General features: G+C 30.0%; 1 protein-coding gene across 3 annotated transcripts in view; it reads right to left on the bottom strand.

Annotated features, from left to right (window-relative positions):
- LOC130678721 (GATA zinc finger domain-containing protein 14) overlaps positions 1-23322 on the bottom strand; it is a 162364-nt gene that overhangs the window by 60074 nt on the left and 78968 nt on the right. For all 3 annotated transcript variants that reach the window (XM_057486152.1, XM_057486151.1, XM_057486153.1), the window contains one exon: positions 1310-1402. In XM_057486152.1, coding sequence (XP_057342135.1) covers positions 1310-1402 — 93 coding nt within the window. The remainder of the gene's footprint in view (positions 1-1309; positions 1403-23322) is intronic.

The raw sequence follows: 23322 nt of genomic DNA, 5'->3' as shown, positions 1-23322 counted from the left end.
TGCGCAAAAAACGTTTCGATCTTCAGGTACATTTTTACCCTTGGTCTATAAAAGTTTCCATTAGAAACCAATAGTTCTATAAGAATAAAACAACGTTCATAAAAAGTTCCAAATTAAAGATTTTTTATCTTTTTCGGAACGGAAGTAATAGTCGTAAAAATCCGTTTTGAGAAATATGTTTTAAAAATGTTCTTTTCTTTACTAAAAATTCGCCTGCATAAAGTACTAGATAACCATTTTTTTTCTATCAAAATTCTAAAAGTTCAAAAACAGTTCCACTCAAATTTAGAAGTTCCGCGTCTCAGCTTTTTTGGAACAAATGTTATTTATACGAGATTACCATTCAAAAGTTTCTTTACAAATATTCATATTGAACATATAATCTCTTAGAGTATTAAATAGACATGTCTCAAAACAATTGCTATAAATAATTTAAAAGCAGTACTTATGAAAAAATTAAATTTAAAAAAAATAGTGAAGGAAATTTTCAACGTAAAATATTAAATGGGAAGATTTCTATAGAAATTTATGAATATAATTTAATTTTCTCATGACAACTGTTGCTCATTATTAAAAATTAAAAAGGTATTTAAATTTGAATAGACTAAAATACTCGTTGACCTGGATAAAATGAATTGAAGCATACCGTCTTTATCAAATAAACTAGTGAATAGAATCCACGTAAAAATAGATACGATAAGTGGTTAAAGAGGAAAATATCATTACAACCTACAGTACATACTTAAGTCTTTAAGGTGCTTCATAATTCGAATTGTCGACTTTAATGTTCCCTACAAATCCTCTTTAGTATTCCGTAATCCAATAGCGATGGTAATTATAGGTTACTCACCTACCAAGTCTTGATTCCTACGCTAGTTGAGTGACAAGTTGATCTCATTAACTGACAAAGTACAACACAGTCACGAAGAAAAAAAAATATGAAGGAAAAAAATCGACCGAAAGAGAGAAATAAGAAAAACCTAATAAGCAAGAAAGAATTATTCGCAGCTTAAGGGTAGTTGAACAGACACGCTTTTATTGGCTTTAGAAGCTTTTGAGGCTTCTTCTGCGCTGAAGAACTTGTTCTCGGCAAGAAATCTATGTCGGGTAATATTACGAGGAACAAACTCGTATAAAAAAAAAAAAAATTAGAATGAATGATAATAAAAAGACCTAGAGTTCTTTGTACTTTATATAATAGCGTTGAAGAATAAAAAAATTGAGACATTCATAAATGAAACGAGATTTTTTTTGTTTTAATGTTAATTACTAAATGAGATTGTCAAACGTTTATTAAGTTTTTACTTACCAACATCTTGTGATCCACCCCAGGTGCCCAACTGTGCTTGTCGGGCTAAACGGGATAGAGCGTCTACGTAGACGCGGGATGCTGCTGCTGCTCCTGAAACAAGAAAAGAATAATTATCTATTAATTGAAGTAAATTGTTTTGTATTATAGAAGTTTAAATTTTTTAAAATAATTCATTTACACGTTATTTTGTGTGTAAATTTGTGGGGTAAAAAAAATAAGTGAATTAAAACTTTATCATTTAAATGTAATAATTAAATTTAAATTGTTGATAAATTAAAAATTTAATTCGCATAAATTTATTTACTAATGAAGTAATTATTCAGTTGGTTAACTGCAAGACAAGTTGGAAAATTAAAAATCCGAATTTCTGAACGTTATTTAAAGAGGGAATGCCTTCTATTCTGATGGTTGAATAACAGAAGGGTTCAACTCAACCCAGGACCCTTGATTTACCCTCGGATTTCTGTGCCTTCATCGTCCGTCTTCTCCATTCATTCATCCCCTCTTTTCTTCCTTCATTCATTTATTATATCTATATATACAATACTTTAGCGCACACTCTCTCGAGACACGTTAATTAAACTAATTTTATTGATTCCATAATTCTAATTAATTGGGTTCTATTTAATAAATTAATTAGTGTCTGCTAAAATTCGATAACATACGGCAGTATTTTATGTTTTGTCTCTTCTTTAATGCCCTTTATATTTTGAACTTTTACTCATTTAAAAACGAGACTGATGAGTAAGCGAAAAAAAAGAGACGAGTGTTGGCTATTACCACCCTCTTCAAATCGAGACAAAAGCACCACATTACACAGAGACAACGACAGAATATCAATGTCAAGATCCCGAAAATGAGGGAGCGATAACAGCGACAACTAAGGCTTGGCAATTTACATTATTCTTTTTACTTATTCTTTCATAAATTATCGTTCTTCCAATAACAATAAATCGATTTTTTTTATTTCTTGCAAAAAAAGAAAAAAGTGAAAGTAAAATCACTGCCTTGTTATCATAAAATAAAACAGCATAAAGAGAATAAAAATAAAAATTTTATGTAGTAAATCGTTAATGTCATAAAGTTAAATTAAATTTATATTTCCGGTCATTAAAGATGTCTTTAAGTTTAAAACATTAGATTTTAATTCAAGAGTCACTTATTCGCAACTGCCAAGAGACATTATTGTTACCCCAAGGATGAATACGGGTTGAATTTAAATTTTGCTTACAACAGTACGCAGTAGTTGTGAGTGTCAATTTACGCCAATGAAAAACAGTGTAAGGAAATAAAGTTACATTAAACGTACATAAGGGGGTGGATAAATTTAATTTAATACTTTTTAAAGTAAGAGGGTAGTTTTCCTATACATAAAGTGAGTTGAATAAGCTAAATTCGATAAATTTATGAGACAAATAAATGTCCTATGCTATTTATCGTTTCGTTAATGCTTCAATGCATCTTAAAGTGTTTTCAATATTGTACTTTTTCAATCCAATCTATAATTCTTATCTGACCCCATTTGTTACACATTATACTTGACAAAACAATAGAGCTCATGCTTGTTTTATGGGTTTTATATATTTAAACGCATAAAACATTATTATTAAATTTAAAAATATCGACAGCTTACAGTTTCTATACGACTGCTCAGGTATCACTGCACAGTTAAAAATTGTGTGTTAAATTCAACACATTGCGTTTGTGTTGATCTTTAACACAAATTTTATGTTAAATAATTGAACACAAAATCTGTTGTTTTGACAGAAAATTTGTGTAAACTTAACAGACTTTTCGTGTTAAAATTAACTAATAAATATGAGCACATAACTTGACCAACTCAAGTATACTGATCTACCCTTAGTACAACTTATGCCAATTTAACAAATAATTAGTTCGATTTTCTGTGATTTTTCTAAAAAACGGAGCTATGAATTATCCTCCCGTAAAATGAGAATAAAAAATCATTGAACCTCATCATAAAAATATGAAAGTTATTTATGATTATATTTAATTGTAAATCAATTATTAATTTTCGAACAACACAAGAAATGTGTTACAGTCCAGATTTTCTATTCATTTAAAATAAAAAATCTGTTAAAGTGTAATAACAAAAAATTGAATCAAATAATTTTTTAACACAAATACACGAAATTTCTAATTGTGTATGAAGTTTATTAATTATATTTAAAATTGAATAACTTATCAAATAATTTGCTTTGAGATATTTTTCAATTTGAAAACCTGAATAATGAAAAATACAAGAAAGTACGTAAATTATTACGATTTACTAGGAGGACATTATTTTCAATTGTAATATCAAATTCACTATTTAGTTTTAAAATAATAAATATGTTCGATGTTGGTAATTTCGGAATATTGTAATGAAAAATAAAACGCTTAGTTTTTAATATATTCAGAATTATTTAGACAATTGTGAATATTGATTTTATAAACACATAGAAATGACAGGAACTATGAAAAAGTTCTTATTCAACTTTAAATCTTTCTATTGATGTCAAATTTAATTAGTCTAATTGGTTTTATGATGGAAAGGTGGCTATCACAAAATTTCTCTTATTCCTTTGATAGTAAAATGATAAAAAGATTATGTTTCATATGTTCAAGAAACAATGGATAGAAATTTTTTTAATCAGTTATAGCTTATGAAAATTATTTTTATATTAAAGTTAATAATAGATATATTGCATTGATTTAAATCAGCTATCGAATTATTAAATTTGTCAAATAGACCAAAAATAAATTTTCGTAATATCTCACTCGTTATAAAAAGAGTGTAGTATACAAATAGTCCAAGTAAACCACAGTACGGAAGCAGTTTCAATTGAATTCTGATAGACGAGAGAACATCGAAGCGTAGAATCTATCGATAATTGAAAATTAAGCTCCGCGGCCAGGCGAGAAGCAAAACAAAACGAATTGGTTGCAATGTTAGAGGGTTGTCAAATGAAATTCAATATTCCTGGCAACGATACCGTTTCCGCTGTATATATATATATATATATATATATATATATATATATATATATATAGTAATGTAAATCAAATTAAAAAAATGGTAACCGATGGATTACATTGACAAGTTATTAAAATAACGATACTTTATAAATTTGTATTTTGTACAGAAAGCAAAATATTTTTGTACACGGAAAAAAGAGCAGTTGAGAAATTACTGTTTCTATAGTGAAAACAGACCTCGGGGCAAAAATCTTTAAACATTAACGCTTAAACTGTAATTTTAGAAATGTATTATAGTAACAAAATTAAAACAATTTTAAGCAGCAAATTTTACAGTTTAAAATGTGATTTTAGTTAAATAAATCTTTAAAGCATTATTTACTTTTTATTTTGAATTCTTGCTTTATTTAAAAATTAATAGTTGATAGGTGAAACTATAAAAATGAAGATTTATTGGTTATATATTTTTTGCTTTCTAAAATAATACCTCTTGTTTATTCATAAAATAAAAATTACACTGTAAGTTATCAATTGTCGAAAACGATGAATGATTTGAAAAAAGTCACAGCTCACACTAATTTTTAAATTCTATATCTTAAAAAGAACACTTCTATACAATATAGTAATATTAACGATCGAAAATGTAATTTTAACTAATTTTAGAATAAAATTAAAAATTATAAAATCTGTTTACTATAGAGAGCTGGACAATATCGAGTTTGAAACTGTAATATTTGTTATGCCTGTGATAAAAATGTAATTTTTACAGTTTCAGGGTCGCAGTGCTTTACTACTATACAAAACTGTAATAAATACAGATATGAATTCAATTTTTCAACCGCTCTTTTTTCCGTGTAGATATTTAATTTATTCAATTAACCCATTAATGATTGGCAATATATGTCTCAATGTACAATAACCAATCATCAAAACTATCGGTTGGTAATTTTTGGGTTCCGGATTTGAAATTCATATTCAAATTTGGGAACTCAAAACATCTGATTAATAAATCAGTGAAGGAAGTAAACTATTCAAATATAGCTTTTATACTTAAATGCTGTTTAATTACTATTTAGTATGAACATTCAAGGATGCGTAACTCAGATTTGAAGTTGAAATTCAAAAACTGATTGTAGTTTATACCGTAACCGGGAAACCAAAGAGTAAATAACTTGCTCTTGAGTTATAAACTCAAATTAATTTATTGAAAAATGAAGTATCTGAAACAGTTTTCTCGTAAAGTGAATAGTGAAAAGTACTGAAATCAGTTAATATTAACGAAGAAATATCCCCTATGATATCACTTATTGTCAGGATTTCCTTTAAGAGAGTTGGGTTACAATTTTTAGCGAATCTAAGTAACTTTAGCAATATTAAATTTTTTGGCACTTCACTCAAAAGTGTAGCCAACCTTTTTTTTGTCACCTGAAATAGGGTAGTTTTAAATTTTGAACCAGCTATCGATTATATGCATGAAACGAAAAATTATGTGTTGTATCTAAATAATATATTTTTTGAGAAATAATTAACTGTTGAAACCGATCCAGACAATTATTTTCGATCAGTCATTCGTGATTTCGAGTTTTTTATGTCAAATTCAAATTCAGCGATTCAAAAAATTGCGAAACACGCCGTAAATTTAAATTACAACTAGGAAATAACCGTAAAAATCATTGCCGGACTATTTCAAAAAGATTATTAGTATTACAATTTTTAGACATCATTAAAAGTTGATGTAAAATTTAAAAAAAACGAGTAGTCTAAGTAGTTTGTAAACTATTAATTAGACATGAGTAATATCTACGAGTCGTATTCTAACTTAATATCGCATACAAATATTTATGTTACTCTGATAACATTGTAGGTATTCAAAAACGCAACTTCTTCATGTACGCAAATATATAATATATACATTTCTTAATCAATAAATCAAAGACCCGTAAAAGCTTGAATTTAATATTTTAATTAACAAACTTTTAAAGAAATCTATCTTTTTAAATAAACTGTCTTCAATAATTTAAAATGAATCGTTTAGTGAGCGTTCGAGTGTAATATAAAAGTTTACTGCGACAGACAAATTAGCTTTAAATATTTCTTTAACAGTTTTTCCTTGAATGAAAGAAAAACTTGGTCCTATTAATATCGAATTTCCTATTGAAAAAAGGTAAGACGAAGAAAAGATAAAGAAAAAAAATAAAATAAAATAACGGAAGCAGTCAATTAGTCGATCTTTCGATTCTGTAGCAATTTCACGAGAGTCTGAATACACGAGTGTCTCCAAGGGATTCATCATCCCCCTTCTATACACTAAACTAGTATTGAAAGATGAATTTTGTCTGGTATATAGGGAAAGGAAAAATAAGAGGCTCCAGAAGTCTATTCATCATTTCTCATGGCGAGAAAAGCGTCATGGGACCTTTAAAAAATTAAATTTTATCACACCAGTGAGCCGAGGAGTATCTAAAAAGTGTAAAAGAAAGGTAAGTGAGCAGGATAATGCACAAGGGAGTTGGATAGAAAAAGATAGATGTTGAGTATAAAAGTGTATAATAAATAAGCTTGGGGTTACGATGGATATCCAGAGAATGAGAGATAGAGGGAGAAAGAAATATATATGTATAAGAATGTACATGTGGGTACAGAAAATTCTAGCTTAAATCCCATGCTAGCTAACTCATCCCACCTTCTTTAACACCCTTGTACATATAACCCGAGTCCCGTCGTATCGTCTACTCTTCTCTTATACCTCTCTCAACTCGTTTTGCTATAACATCCTTCTGATATGTATATATGTCTACGGATGAGGCATAAATTTCGTCTACTGCCTCATACCTTCGTTTCAAAACCGGAAACTCATCGTTTAGGTGTGCAAAGAGAGAGAGAGATAAGTACACGAAATAGAAAAAAAAACTAAAAGTGATGTTACCTTGTATAGTACATATATATACAGTATAGTCGTGTAAAGAAAGGAAGAGGGGAGAAGAATAAAATAAAATAAAAAAAAAAGATATGTTACTATAGCAATGAGAAACGGGAGCCAGCTTTCCAGAGTCTACAGAGTTAAAGCGACTGAGTTACAAGGGGTAGAATAAAACCAGATGCTGAGTATCGTAAAGTCGTCCCTCTTTGGCTTGCTCTTTCATGCTTACTATTTCGCGTATTTCGCGTGGCTTCTTTCAAGAACGACGCACAGTATTAATGTTCACATAACAATAAGCAGTACTGATGTAGGCGATGTTAAGGAAGAAGGATAAAAATAAAAAAAAAAAGGAGACGAAAAAAGGAGAAGAAGGAAAATAAGAAGAAGAGTTTCTGCTCTTGTGTGAAGTTACTACCCTCCCTTCGTACTGTAAACCCTGTACCCATTTTTACTCATGATGGTTTTTTGCATTTTTACAGTCGCACCACCTTCAGCCGTGTCAAGGGTTCTTATGAAAGATTGAAGACCTCTTTGACCTCTGATTATGATGGCTTTAAGTAAAAAAGAAAAAAAATTCCATAGATAATATTGAAATGAAGGAATAAAATTGAGATTTATTTTTGTTGGTAATGTTAATGAGGCTTTTGAATTCACGCTCAGTGAAGTTGTCGGTTTTTTTCTTTTACTTTTTGGATTAAAATTTATTATTTTACTTTTAATGGAGGGTTTATTGAAGGTGTTTTTCAAAAGTTAATACTTACAATGCTTTTATTAATTATTAATATTCTATATAAAAGATTAAGTAATTTGTTGATGGAGGTTTTGATGTTGGTTACATAGAGATGAGTGTGTATGGAAAGCAAAGCATCTGGTTGCAAGTATTGCGGTTGATCGTTAGGTACTAGTCGAGCTATATATAGATATATAAAGGATGAGTAGCTGGTGGAGATGGAGACTCACTCGGCAACTTCGATCGGCTGGAAACGCTGAGCAAGACCAAAATTGCCCTCCACCCTTGCACCTTGTTTGCGGCTGCTCTGCGGGATCCCGCACTCATACCCAAAAGCATTCACTACTCTATATATATATATATAGTATACTTTGAAAACGAAAAGGGGTAGTTTTCGTCAAGAAGCAGTAACCGAACGAACAAACCCAATCGTCCAACTAAACAGGATTCGTACTTGAATCCGAACATGCTTCCGTACTTCCGCAATAGTGATACTCGAATTCGAATGTTTTTTTTTTTCTGTATTTATTTTGTTCTCAAGGGTAACGAAAGTGGAAGAAAAATTTTGTGAAAAAGCTATATATTTTGTTGGGGAAAAAAATGTCGGTTGAAATTCAAGTGGAAAAAAATTTCTACTCACTATTGAACATTTTTCAATGGAATATCGGGTTTTGTTTCATTTTTTTTTTTTCAGTGACTCGTTTTATTTTGCGTTTTAATTTCCTTTCAGTTCTTTTATTTCAAAGTTAACTCTCATTATTAAAACTTTTTTACTTAAATTAAATGACTAATGAATAGCTTTATTTGTTTACTTGTTTTTTTTTTTTTTTTTTTTTTTTGATTTTTATTTCAATCGCTTTGAAATAAAAATAATTCAACCTGAAGATTTAAAAACTTTCTTAATAGTATTTAGTATTTTATTTTTGCTTACAATAACTTTTGTAAAATATATCATGAAGAAAATAAGTCTTATATAATATCAATATTTTTTCTTAACGATGAAATACCGTACGATTTTTTTTTTTTCTTCATTTCTTAGCTTTTCTTATCTTCATTTCATAAAGATTGAAACAACGTTTTATTATTACATCGAAGCTTGAAGCTTTTGTTGATACACTCTAAGAAAATTCGATACCATCACATTTATTTTAGCCACTATTCGCGTTCTTTCAGATAGAAGCCAATGCGTGTGTTGTATTGTTTTTATTTATGACTCGATGCAGCTTATCTTTTTTTATACCACCAAAGTAAACTTTTTGATTAAAGTCATTTTTATTATCGGATTTCTTTTGTGTTATGATTTAGGATATAGGTATTATTTAATTTTAATGGTTGGCAGCAAGATAATATACTTTAAAAATAAAAGAATTAAGCGTAAAAAAAAATTTAACCATTAGATTTTAACAAAAATATCCCATTACAATTCTCGACAAACAATTCGACTGTAAATTTATCTTTCGAAGGATTCGATTACATAGAACGTGAAAGCTCGTTTGAAAACAAAGGATATGAAAATAATGCATAAATCAGCAAAGGTATTGTTGGAACATTTCCCAGTCGTAAAGAAAATATAATTTTATGTGACGTATCCTACGTAACTTGAGAAAATAAATTTACAAATATTAAATATTATTTTTTATTTTACATACTTTCATTTACAAATTTGCTTTTAAATTATTCGGCGAAGTTTTATTATGATTCAATATTTTTTTTTTTTTTTTTTTTTTTTTTTTTCAATGGAAACAGTCAAATATATTTTTGGCAACCGGAAAAAAAGCTAAAATTTTGTTAGTTCAGAAAAAAATTTTATTTATTCAAGAAAATTTCTTTAAACTAAGAAATTTTTTTCTTTAACTATAACAATATTTTGGATTTTCTTTTGAATTACAAACAATATTTTAGGCCAAGAGAATAATTAGACATCATTTTTTAGACAAACGAAGTGTTTTTTGTCCTAAAATTTGTAGAATATCGATACTGCCATTCTAATAGGGCGTATAAATTTAGATAAATTTTTACCCTTCCTACACATTCGTTAAGGGCAAGTTATCACTTATAATTTTGTATACCACTCTAACTTTTGTCACGTAAGAGAGAGGAGTTCGTGAATCCATCTGTCAAAATTTATGCTGTAACAATATACGTAAACATAACTAAATGTCAAGTGTATTTATTTAACCACTTATACTCTTTAATTAGTAGTATTAGGAATTTCTTGTATGAAATAACAGAATATAATGGGGCAAGTTGATCACCCCGAACGGTGTCGCCAATTAAAAATTTTTGTAAAGTATTTTATTGAAAACTGGAAAAACATGACCCAGTAGTTAAGTGGCCCATTACTAAAACTTTTCTGATTTATTAATTTAATTTCTCATCGGAAAAATGGTGTTTCATTTTACCCCTGTGCCCCTTACGTTTAAAACGAAAAAAAAAAAATAAATAAAAAGAAAAACCTATCAATCTTCAGCCCAAAATTTAATGACACCATAAATATGATAATTTCGATAATAAAATAGGAATAAAAAGATCTGAATAGTTTTAAAATATGGACTAGTAATAAAAAATATAATTTATAAACAATATTATCAGTGATCAATTAATTAAATAAATTAATTCATATTTTTTGCGGTTGCTTCTGATTTTTTTATTTATTTATTGAATCATTTATCTCTTAAAAAGAAATGATTTTGATTTGTATTCAGTTAAAAAGTTAATTTTTTTCATTAAAACTAAAAAAAAATATACTCATAAATTTTTTAATCGTAGAATGATTTCGTTCGCTTTTTCATAAGTTGCACGAAATACTATAACTCAATAGTATAATTAAAAATATTTTTAAAAAAGTTCCGTATAAATTATTTTGAAACTTCAAGTAAGTACCACTTTGTACAGTAGGTTAATTGTTTATTGAGTTTAATAGTTAAACTTTTTAATTAGGGATATAAAGTTAATATCACTGATACTTTTTGCTGCTTAAGCTTTTAGGAAGTTAATTATATGAATAAGCTTTCAAGTCTGTACCGTATTCTGCAAAGCAACTTCAAGTAGCTGCTAATGAGTATAATCCTTTGGCAAAAAGCATAGTTAAAATTTTTGAATAATCAACTTGCTGACCGTTATTAAAGGAAGTATCGTAATAACAATTTCTCATCGATCCTTATAAAATCTCATTCGTTTACCAATTTCGTTAGAAATCACTGAAATTCCGTGGATTTTAGTATTGTATCACCCAATTCCTATGGATTCCCATGTGGCTTTCTATGGGAACCCAAACATCGTAGTTCAATTTCAAACTACAGATCCAGGCACTTATAGTTTCTCATACATATAGGGTTTCCAAACAGGAATCCACGGCTATTATGCATTAGAAGGAGTGCATTTTTCAAATTTTCGATCCGCACAAAAAAGTAGAGAGGAGGGGAGGGGGGAAAAATAGGGTACCCCCAAAATTTTATAGGAAAGTTTGTTTTTTAAAATGATTCTTAAGCATTCGAAAATCACTTTTGTAAATATAATTGTACATTATTTTGAATTATATTTGTTAAGCTTTTTCAAAAATCGAAAGTATAGGTCGAAAAGTTAACCTTTGCTTTATTATAAAAACTATTAAAAATCTTCTTTTCTTCTTTTGCATTCAATAATCAAGTGAAATTAATTTTTCTTTTTGTAAGTTACTTTCAAAAATATTTAATTTAATCAAATTTATTTAATTTCCAAAATTATTATTTTTCACCTTCAGAGGGGATACCGCATTTTGCTTACAAAAAAGAAAAATTGTTTTTTAACGGCAGCTGAAATTTTTTTCTATTAATTTTGAATGTCTTCAAAAAAAAAAATAGGCGTAAAAACAATAACTTCCCGAATTTTTGAAAATTTACAATGTTCTTAGCGGGAAGTTAAAATGTTCAATGTATTGGAGTCCCCAAAACTTAATATTTCCTCAAGTACCCCGTTTTGCCCCTCCCCCCTTCTGTAAAAACGCATACCTTTTATATTTATTTTTTTACTTTATTCAAAAATTACTCAACAATTATAAATAAAAAGTATTTTTTACCCAAAACTGAACAATTATTAGAAACAGAAAACTAATTATTTACTCTTGTTCCATTTTACTGACAATTAACAAGTACAATTTATTATATAATTTTCGCCGTATTATTAAACTTTTTATACATGTTCGTTTACACGGTGGTTTAAATATTTTCACCATAATTTTGTCTATAATACAGGATATCCAACTGACCATTACTCGAAGTATCAAACATTGATATAGATAACAAATAATCTTGAAAATTTTCCTAATTAAATTTTTTAAATGAAATAACAATAATTTATTTATAAACGCAAGATGTACAGTGGAGGTTTAAAGGTAAATTTAAGAATAATAATGAATATGTGAAAATTGTAATATTTTCTTGTTATTTCATTGATAATATGGTTACAACAGCTGACCAAGCAGATAGATGCAAGTAATTTAAAAAGTATTTGCTTCCCTCTACTGGTGCAGAACGTAGCGAAGCGCGCAATAGAGTTTAAGCTCTGACCGTACTAATAGGTATAGTCTAAGGCAAGAGTACGTCAACATTAGTTTTACTGACGAGCCCGTTGGCGTCCTCAGGACGTAACTATCATTTATTATGGCAGATTATACATATTACTTACGTGATAGTGGCTTACGTGAGAATCAATCCATAGAATAATAAATACATCATGGCAAATAGTGGATGTGTGCACGGAACTTTTAAATTACAAATTACAGAAGAAATTAGTGTAACGAGATCGAAGTCCACTTCCGTTTGACGGGAGTCCGTTTCCTCACCCTTTAGGGTATACACGCGTTGCGAAGCCTATACTTCCTCCCTAGACAACACTTTTAATCGACCAATATAATCAAGTGACTAAGGGTGGATATTAACTAGAAGTATGATAAAAAATTCTCATTGCACGTGGTATCTAACCATAGCCACCACGAGTCCATGCCTCTGAAGGGCACACACTCCGGACATCTCAGGAAATGAAGAGGTTTCCTGTAGCACCAGTTCCCTGTACTGGCACCACAGGCTCCATGAAAACAGAATAGAAAGGTGCAACCTCGCCTTTAGACCCTAAAAAGGGTCCCCTCTATTTGTTATAACATATATTCGGTTTCGAACAAGCTATTATCCACTTGTTCAGTCCCCAATGAGTTTCCTGCCTAAGTCGATAAATTTGATCTGTTTTTAATAAAAAAAAATTTCAAGTTATTTCTATTCAATTTCATTTTTGATTTGTATTTAATTAACTTATGGAATTTAATTGAGATTTGCTTGTACTATTCCTTATTCAGATTATTTTCAATAATTTTTAATCTGGTTTTAGTCGCCTCTAGATCAAAATCAGACTTTTACTGCCTATTATTTTTATTAGTCGGTTTTTGATTATCTTTAGATCAAAAAGGGCGTAAAATTTTTATAAAAATTTGAAGGCAGACCTATTAGTCCCAATACAATCTAGTTAGTCTAAAATCAGATCAAATTTTCAAATCCGGGTGCTTTTTGAGACTTTAATCACTTTAATTTTATGAGACAAACAGAGGTTGGATCCATGCTCGTCATATTATACAGGAAATAAACATATATTTCATACTTAATACATATAGCTATAGATTATTGATGCTCACACAAGACCTTATTAGACAAATATACCTCTAAGTCCCCAATATACTTGCAGCTGAAACTTGTTTCAAAGCAATATGTATAAAATTAGAATTTAGCTTACTACAAATAAGAGGAGCTGTATTTGTGCATAAGCAGCTTGATATGAATCCATACTTGTGCGTATGGATTCCAGTGAAGTTCTACATTAACTTTTTCGATAGAGCAACTATGATACATCGTATCGAGTTGATAATTTGGCTCGAATGCCAAAATTCGCTATTGCCAGAAGCAACTACTACACAATTACGTAAAAAAAAATAATATTGATGACTATTGAGTATAATATATGTATACATAGTCTGCATATATTGATTTATACACATTTAATAACGACTTTAGATAAAAACAATGATGTGATTTGTCATTTGAATGGTTATTTTTTTTACCACAACAATGCAGTTCGCCAACGGCACTCAGCCAAAAATTTTCACACACTAAAATGTCACTCGTTTTTCTTCTTGATTAATTGACTTTACTTTTAAATATATTGTTTTGCCTCCTAAACTCAATTATTTGAATGAAAAAAAAAAAAAAAAAAAAAAAAACTTCATAATTTTTTTATTTCGTTGAAATATTTACCGATGAGAGTCCACGTCATGCATCAACCTATTGGTCATATAAAATTATTATGCTTTTTCCTTTAATTGATTGAAAATTTTTCACATCAAATAGAATATTTAAATTTAAATTAGTATTTTAATAAATAATGCACGCGTGAAAACGTTGAAGTAAATTATGTATAAAAATACAAAAATGAATGACATCGATGATGAATTCGTGAATAAAAATTCAAAAATAAAAATAAAGTTTTGAATACTAAAAGAAGGAAAACACTTTATGAAAAGTTTATTGAAAGTACACTGTAAAAAATCACCGGGGTAAGTCCAAGCGGTGTAAGTGTTAAAATTATCGGTGTTAAATTTACCCTCGAAAGCGGTGTAAAAATAACGCCACCACCGGTGTAAATATTCTGTACCGGTGTTAAAATAACGCCGCCACCGGTGTAAATATTCTAGACCGGTGTTAAAATAACGCCGCCGCTGGTGTAGATATTCTTTACCGGTGTTAAATATTTTACTTTGTGAATATTTTTATTTACTCGATCACTATACTTGTTAATAAATGATATTTTTTATTAATTTTCATAAAGAACTGACATTTTTTGTGTTTTATAATCTTTAAAGTTCATACTCCAAGCGGACGCAATTTACCCCGCTTTTACACCGGCATTACTCCACTTTCACACCTGTATTACTCCCCTTTTACACCGGTATCACTCCGCTTTTACACCGGTTACCCCGCTTTAACACCGGTATTTTTAACACCGGTGTATTACTCCTCCTACACCGGTGTAATTTCATTTTTGAAACATACTGGGCGTAGTTAAAACGAGTCCATTTTTAACACAGCTCTTTTTACAGTGTATTTTTGAAATGTTACTCGCAAATATCTTTGCATTATTTTTTTTTTATCTGAAACATCTCGTAAACAAATTTTTATCCGTAGCATTTCAGTTTTACCTTTGAGTTATTGATAAAGCTCGAGTCAAGTCATAATTGATAATCGCATTTCAAGAGTTATTGGAAAGCATAAATTCGAAAAAAAAAAAAGTACAAGCACTCAAAGAATTTATTTATTTATACTAGTATTTTAGTTTTGTTATTTTTTTTCTTTCGCATAACGATCGAAAACACAAAAAAAATAAATTAATTATAAAAGTACGAAGAGACAAAGCCATAAAAAAAAAACCAATATTTTTAATGTACACTGATATAAAATGAAAACTTTTATATAATATAAATATGACGAATATTATTGGAAGAAATAAAAATAATAAAACGGTAAAAAATTCAATATCAATGAAACGAAATATCTTAATAAAAAGGATACTCCAATAGTTTCACAAGTTTGTTCAATAAATATACACATACAAATATCAATAAAAATTTTTATCTTGAAAATGATCAAACGAAAAAATATTCCAAAAGCACTGTAGATTATAGTTTTATTTTATTTTTTTTTATTCTACCATTGAAAGATACAAATAACAAAATAAAATGACAAACATACATATTTTGTGTATTTTAAAATCTATAAGTCACGTTTCACTGGATATTGCTGAAACTCACCGGGTGGTAGCTGTCCGTAAGAGTAATTTTAATATGGGAATTCACTTTTACACTTGGCTGAAGGGACGATTTCAAACGTCAGAGATGGTGCAGATGAAAAACCGGATGCCACCACGTCGAGACATGCCAAGAAGAGGGTAAAAAAACTCTTGGCTATCGAATTCCATTTGTAAGGCATCGCAAAACGTATTTTAACAACCGAAAGTGAATTTTCATATCATAAAAACTATTAAAATTCCCGTCGAATGTTATAAATAACTTTTTTTTTGTGTTATTATACTTTTAGATCATTTTTATTATTGAAGTTAGACCTATCAATCACAAGTTATGTTAGTTTAGAAATTTAAAATTATTCAAGCACGGGGATGACTAGTCTCTAATACTTACTCGAGTCGATATCTAAGGCATACTTTGAATCTAAATAATCATTGAAAACCTACATTAGACTTTTTAGGATATAATCATTGTAAAAGCTTGAAATGAACCTATTTGGACTTACGGGGGCTTGGATTGAACCTTTTTAGTCTTACGGAGACATGAATTAGACCTACAAAGACATAAATCGTGAAACGAACGTAACTAGACTTAACAGAAGAAAGAACTTTTAAGGAATACTACAAAAAGGTTAAATTTTTAAATTCGCGTACTGAAGAATTGATGCGAATGCAGTCATCTCTCCAGTGGGCTGATGATACTCAAGGATAGATTGAATCCTACAGGCATTCTAGAATAGGAAAAATTTGAAAAATTCTGTAAGAATTACAGTTTCAAATAATGACTCTAGAATTTTATTAAAAATATTATTCAAATTACATCTGAAACTGTAAAACTTACTACTCAGAATTCCATTCAATCAAATGATCATGTGAAACTGTAATTTTTACAGAATTATTTTCAATGTTTTCAGTTTTGCTTTCGAAATTCGCGTTATTATGCGAAACGATAATTTTTCTTGTTTTATTTTTTTTCATGCGGCGATATTTGAACTTTTCAAGTCACATTATAGATTTTCTTTACAAATATGTTATAAGAATCATTTTAGACGATTTCGGCATCGTAAACTAACATATTTTGTACAGCAATAGGTCTAATACAATTTTTATCGTAAAAAAAAGGAGGGAGTAAAACTTCACGGCCTAGGCCGTGAAAAAAAGACGGTATAGTGGAGTCTCTAAAAAAGAGTCCCTTTACACACGCCACCCAGCGCTCAAAAGTTGAACTTTTGGAGCGAGTATAACAAAAAAATTTTTTTCAAATTAAAATTTCAAATTGGTCGCACTGTCCAGTTTAGAGTTCCCCTTTATACGAAAAATTCGACTTTTTTTTACTGAAAGTTTTATAAAATACTTGTAAATAACATTAAACTTTTACTGACAATAAATATCAATCATCATTGTAAAACTCAATTGAATTTAAATGTACACAGTAAAAGGGTCCAACTAATTAATTTATATTTAATTAAATATAACAATCGAGTAATACAATAGACAGATCCCCAAATTTCTTTGCTTTTATCCCTAGGACACGACTTTAATGTCTATAGGAGGCCCCTACATAGACCGATTGTCATTCATGATTACGGTTTAGAGGTTGTTTGCATTTAGGAAACCATCAACCCTTAATCGCATTCCTTCGCGCCTAGAGAGATTACACACTTTATGTACTATACATAATACATATTGATTATCTCTCTCTCCCTTTTTTTTTACTGACTCTTTCTATCTCATTCACTCATTCTCTCCATAGACTCAGTTTTCTATCGTCCAAAGGTCCCTCCAGACAATCTCCCTAGTGTTGCTGTCAGACAGTAAGCAAGAAGGATGATTCTCGAGGCGACGATGCAAAAAACAAAGAGCACATGCAAGAGAACAATCACCATGAAAGTATGAGGAAAAATTTGAATAAGAATTATTATACCCGTAGGTTATCAACCAACTGGCTCATCACGTTCTTACACCAGTAGTTTTACTGTACTATATAGTGCCACTGGTAGTGTCTACGTGATATTTTATAAAATATAAAACCAGGTATATATAATTTTATATTGCATCATGAACAAAATGCATAAAGCCCTCTTATAAAAATTATACTATACGTGCTATAAAGTTTTACATGAAAAGTTTTTAATTTTAACAACCACCAGAAAATTTAAGTTTAAATTAAATGAGTCACCGAATAATTAAGACCAATTAATATTCGGTAGTCGTATTGTTCTAGAACATCAGGACAACGCACCATACAACCGTTTTTACATCAAGAACTTTAAGAGAGTATAAATATGTATAGATATATATTTTAAACGAAGGGTTCAAAAGGGTTAGTAGAAAATGTTGTTGTTAAAAATCGAATTTTCTCGTTCTCGTTCTCGTACTCGTTCTCTAACCTATCCCGAATAAATTTACGTAACTTTTAGACCCTTGTTGTTGTAGTTGTAGTAATGAAAGCGGTAGTAGTAGTGGTGGAAGTAGTGGCAGTGGCAGTGGCATTCATACTCTAACATGGAGTATGGCCTATAGTCAGTCCGTCAGGTACAATTACGTGGTGCTGACCTCTTCAATTCTCCTCTTCACCCGAGTGTTCTATAGTAGTACCACACACACTGTACGAACGGTTCTCTGGAATCGAAGGCCAAGCCCCCGGCTACACGTCCCACGCGTGAAATCAACATTCGCGGAAATAAATTCCAACGTTTTCGTGGTATGGGGTCAATTCTGACTAAAGAGGGTGGACGGGATATAGTAACCAGTATATATAGAGGTATACTGTGAGTTGTATCAAACAGGGTTGTGGTCGTATCTAAATCATTCCCCTCTATATAATCTTGTCTAGATTGTTGTGCACGTGTGTCTGCTTACGACTCAACAATATCCATTACCACTTGATTGTCTAAACACACATGGGCTTTATCTACTTCCTGTTAACTTTACATTTTTATCCTCATATTTTTTATACATATAAATATTTATTTTTATAAGTAAATACCAATAACGATTTTTTTTTAACTTCACGGAAAGAAAATTATGGGAAGTTTTGCTATGCATTATGGGAATATTTCCCATAATGGTATAGGAATTGTACCCATACTATGATAGGGATGGTTCCCATAATATATGGGAATAGTTCCCATAATAGTATGAGAATAGTTCCCATAATATATGGGAATAGTTCCCATAATAGTATGAGAATAGTTCCCATACCATTATGGGAACTATTCCCATAATGTTATGGGAACCACTCCCATAATATCATAAAATTTTTTTTTTGCAAAATAGTGTAGAAATTTCCCTCATGATATGGAGAGATCCAAATGAAGCTTCTTCGACGCTAAATTTGTTAAAGAAAAAAAATTTTTGTTAAAAATTTTAATGTTTTTGCCAAATCCGAATTTGTTTCCAATGTTTGAATTTTTTGTTTCTATACTTAATAACTTTTCTGCGTATTGTAGTAGTGATTACCACACTTTTCTTCAAATTAATTTTTTCATGATAGTATAGGAACCATTCCCATAATATTATAGGATTGGTTCCTATAATAGTATGGGAACCATTCCCATAATATTATAGGAATGGTTCCTATAATAGTATGGGAACTATTCCCATAATGGTATAGGAACTATTCCTTTACCATGATGGGAACCATTCTTATAATGTTATGGGAATGGTTCTTATAATTTTTCGGAATGATTCCTATAAAATATTGGGTTCATTCCTATATATTATGGGAATGATTCCCATAATATTATAGAAAGTATTCCTATAAATTATAGGAACCATTTCTATAATTATAGGAACCATTCCTATAGTGTTATGGCTAGCATTCCCATAATTATAGGAACTGTTCCTATAATTATGGGAAACATTCCAATAATTATGGGAAACATTCCTATAATTATAGGAACCGCTCCCATAATTTATGGTTCTAATTCCTATGTTGGTATAGGAAAAAATTTCATAGAATTATGGGAACCGCTGCTATAAATTTCTTTCCGTGTTGATTTAGGTTTGGATTGAATTTTTCCCGTGACATTTTTTGAGATAAAAAAAAAAGTTTTGGTTGAAAATTAAGTTGATTTCCAAACAACAAAAGACTTGAATTTTTATTAAACTCACGTCCGAAAATCAATTTTTTTTAGGTCACCGAGTGTCTTTACAAACCTTAACCGGCAGCACTCTATGGTCTTTCAGTAAAATAACTCAAGTATTGTCCGACAAGATACGAGGATTATCCACTTTCTTAAAGCCTGTATAGGCGCGCCTCTAACAATGATAAAGAAGATCTTCCATTTCTCCCTTTCACCGACTCGCTATTTTTTTTTCTCTCTTCTCAAGTATACACTTACTTTGGCCCCTTATACATTTTTCCATTTTTTTATATTTTTTTATTTATTTTTCTTCTCTTATATCTTTCACTCTCTTTTCCTCTCACTTTCTCTTCTCTGATTCTTTATTACACTCGCGTAACGTCAGGGAGCCATTCTTGTGGTATACACTTGAAGCGAACAGAAAGGAGCGTCGACCTTTGAGGGCGAGAAATTTCCGTCCTGGTATGAGTGTAGTAGGGTAAGTTCAGACGCGTAGACTTTGGCTCGCATTACCGGGATGACGCGACGACGTATGCCCGCCGGCTGGATACTAAACGCGATGAAGAGCATCATACCATTCTGATGATGCTAAAGGATACTGTCGAAATGGGTTGAGAAATAATGACGAGGGCTGGAGTAGGATAATAATGATAATCATAATATATATAAATGCTCGTGACTCGAGTGGAAGTAAATAAAGGAAATGTAAACTTGATTTTATAAAGACAAGTATTATACATTCTATTTCCATTCTGTTCCTATATATACATCATTACCATTCAATTATCTTCACTGCCACTGAGATAATTATTCTACCCTCTACTTTGTCTTGTTCTCAAAATTTTATATTTTCATTGTTATTACAATTATTTTTCATACGCATCAAGTGTTCTTTCTTTCATTTCCTAATAAAAAAATTATTCAGTAATTTTATTGAAGAATTTTGCACACCCCAGACACGAAGCGCTGAGTCTGCGCTACTATCATACGACTTTAAAAATGAAATTTTGTCATCACGTTAAATTATCCTCAGGCTTTGTATATTACACATATATTAATATTTAATATTATGAGGGCACTCCAATAAACAAACCTGACGACTCGAACCGTTCGATTTAGAATATTTAAAAAAAATAATTAATTGAATTAAATTTTTTACTGTCCACAAATAGTCTGTGCGGATGTAAATATGTAATCAGAATATATCCCGAATCTTAATGAATCGAACTCTTTTTTTTTAATTAGCTGCAGAATTTTGTAGAATGTCACCATTTTTAATAATAATACTGCACCTTTTTGGTGTTTAGTAATTTGTTTCCTCAAATTACGATGAAAACCGACAGCTTCAGGTAAAATTTGAGGTTATAGTTGTTGTTTTACTTCCTACTGAGTGCTGATTGCAGCGTCAGCATGGCAGTAGTTATAAACAATGGCGACATTTAGAAAAATGGCGGTCTATTTAAAAAATAATTGACTGAGACAATAAATGTAAACAGACGTATAGATTTAGAATTTTGTAGTCACGTAAATTGATAATAAATTTTGTAATTCTCATTAGATTTCAAATCTTCAGTCTTATTTTTTGTAAATTTCAATTGATTGTTTTTTAATTACAACATTAGCACAAGTGGTGTGCACTTTAAGACTTTCTAAATTTGTTTCAATTTTAATGGCAATTAACTGGTTCTCTATTAAAAAATTATTCAATTTATATATATATTACAAAGTAAAAAAGGATTCGTAAAAATCAACACATATCGTGTGTAAAACAAACGTTTTACACTTACTTATATGTTATTTTAACATGTCGTGAGTGTTGAAAAAGTTACACGCATATATATTAAAAATAAACAATTTTCCAAGAATTTTTTTGTGATGGTCGAGATTATTTTTAACATATTTTGTGTGTTGATTTGACAGCAACATATACAGTAGAATCTCCCTAATGTTACACTCTCTCTAAATTTAACAAGATTCTCTCCCTAATGTTAACAATCCTGTCTCCCACTACGTTTTTTCGCGCAACCAATTAAAAAAAACCTTAGTGGCGGGCAATTCAAATCTTGCCACTTGCATCTTTACAGTTAAGTCCTAACCTAAAAATGATTTTTTTTTCGTACATCACGCATTGTGACCGCGCAGACCTGCGCACATAAGACACAAGTGTTGGTATGGTAGGGACGCCAGGATTTGCTAACATTACGGAATGGTCCTGCACAGGAGTGTTAACATTACAAAGATTTTACTGTAAAAAGTTTGACTTTTGTATAAAATAACATTTTTGTGTGTTAAAAAATCAATCGATTACGACAGTTCACAAAAAATAAATACTGTCTGTTAAATTGACACTCAAAAGTGTTAAAAATTCAACACTCAGAATTTTAACACACGCTTTTTTTTACACTTTGACGATTCGTTTTTTACTGTGTAGACTGATTCGAAAAAATCGACTATTTTTTTTCTCGAAACCCTCTATTAAAAAGTTGCAGGGAGGTGAAATAAAATGCCTATAAAAGATGAGCTCTTAATATTAATATTTAGAGGCCACTCATAGCAATTTTCTATTTCCTATTTAAATAACATGGGAAAAAAAATTTTAAGTTTAGAATTTCATACCTCGGCAATGACTCATTGTACAGATAAGCTCGGGATATAGTTTTGTAGGGAATTAAACGCTCTACAAAAAAAGTCTCTTATCATTTTTTGATAAATGCATCTGTATATGTAAAAATGACATTACAGGTAAACGACCCTAATAATTTATTTTTCACGTTCTTTAATTAATTTCTGCGATGAAAAAAAAATTAAAAAAAAAATCCACTGCACTATAATAAAATAAATAGTTTACAAAAGTGACAGATACGATGTCTAAAAGCAGACGAGATAAAAAAAATAAATGTAAAAAAAACTGAAGGGGGACAAATAGAATAGAGTTTCCAGGCTCTCGTCCAATTTGTCGCAACTCGACGTGCTGAGGTGAACGAATGATCGGTAGCTTTAGAAATTAGGTAGGTGGGTTTTTTTTTCTTAGTTTTTTTTTTCAGCCAAGACCGATTGTACCCCTGAGAGTATCCGCAAGAGATAATTAAAAATCCAAGAGCTAGACTAACTGTTAAATTTATCTCATCTGTTCATGCTCGAAATAACTTTCCGTCTTGGGTGATGATGATAATTATAATAATTATTATTCTTTTTTACACTTGAATTAATTTAGTAATTATCGATAATTGAATTTAAATAGTAATTAAGGTTTGCTTTAATTTCAGTTTTAAATTAGTTATTTATTTTAATGGGGGCTTTGAAAATGGATAACATGTGTTTGCTTTGTTACATTAGGCATTTAAATGTCCCCCGGAGGACTGAGAAGGGAGTTGGCTATTTACCCCTTGGAATTCACGGGATCACGATTAATCGCAAATGCCTTACATATTCGTAGCCATATCCATGCTCAGCATACCAAACTACAATACTA

The sequence above is a fragment of the Microplitis mediator genome, chromosome 2 (genome assembly GCF_029852145.1).
Source record: "Microplitis mediator isolate UGA2020A chromosome 2, iyMicMedi2.1, whole genome shotgun sequence".
NCBI classification, from domain to species: domain Eukaryota; kingdom Metazoa; phylum Arthropoda; class Insecta; order Hymenoptera; family Braconidae; genus Microplitis; species Microplitis mediator.
Note: the sequence above shows the minus strand (reverse complement) of the source record. Positions and strands in the feature narration are given on the sequence as shown.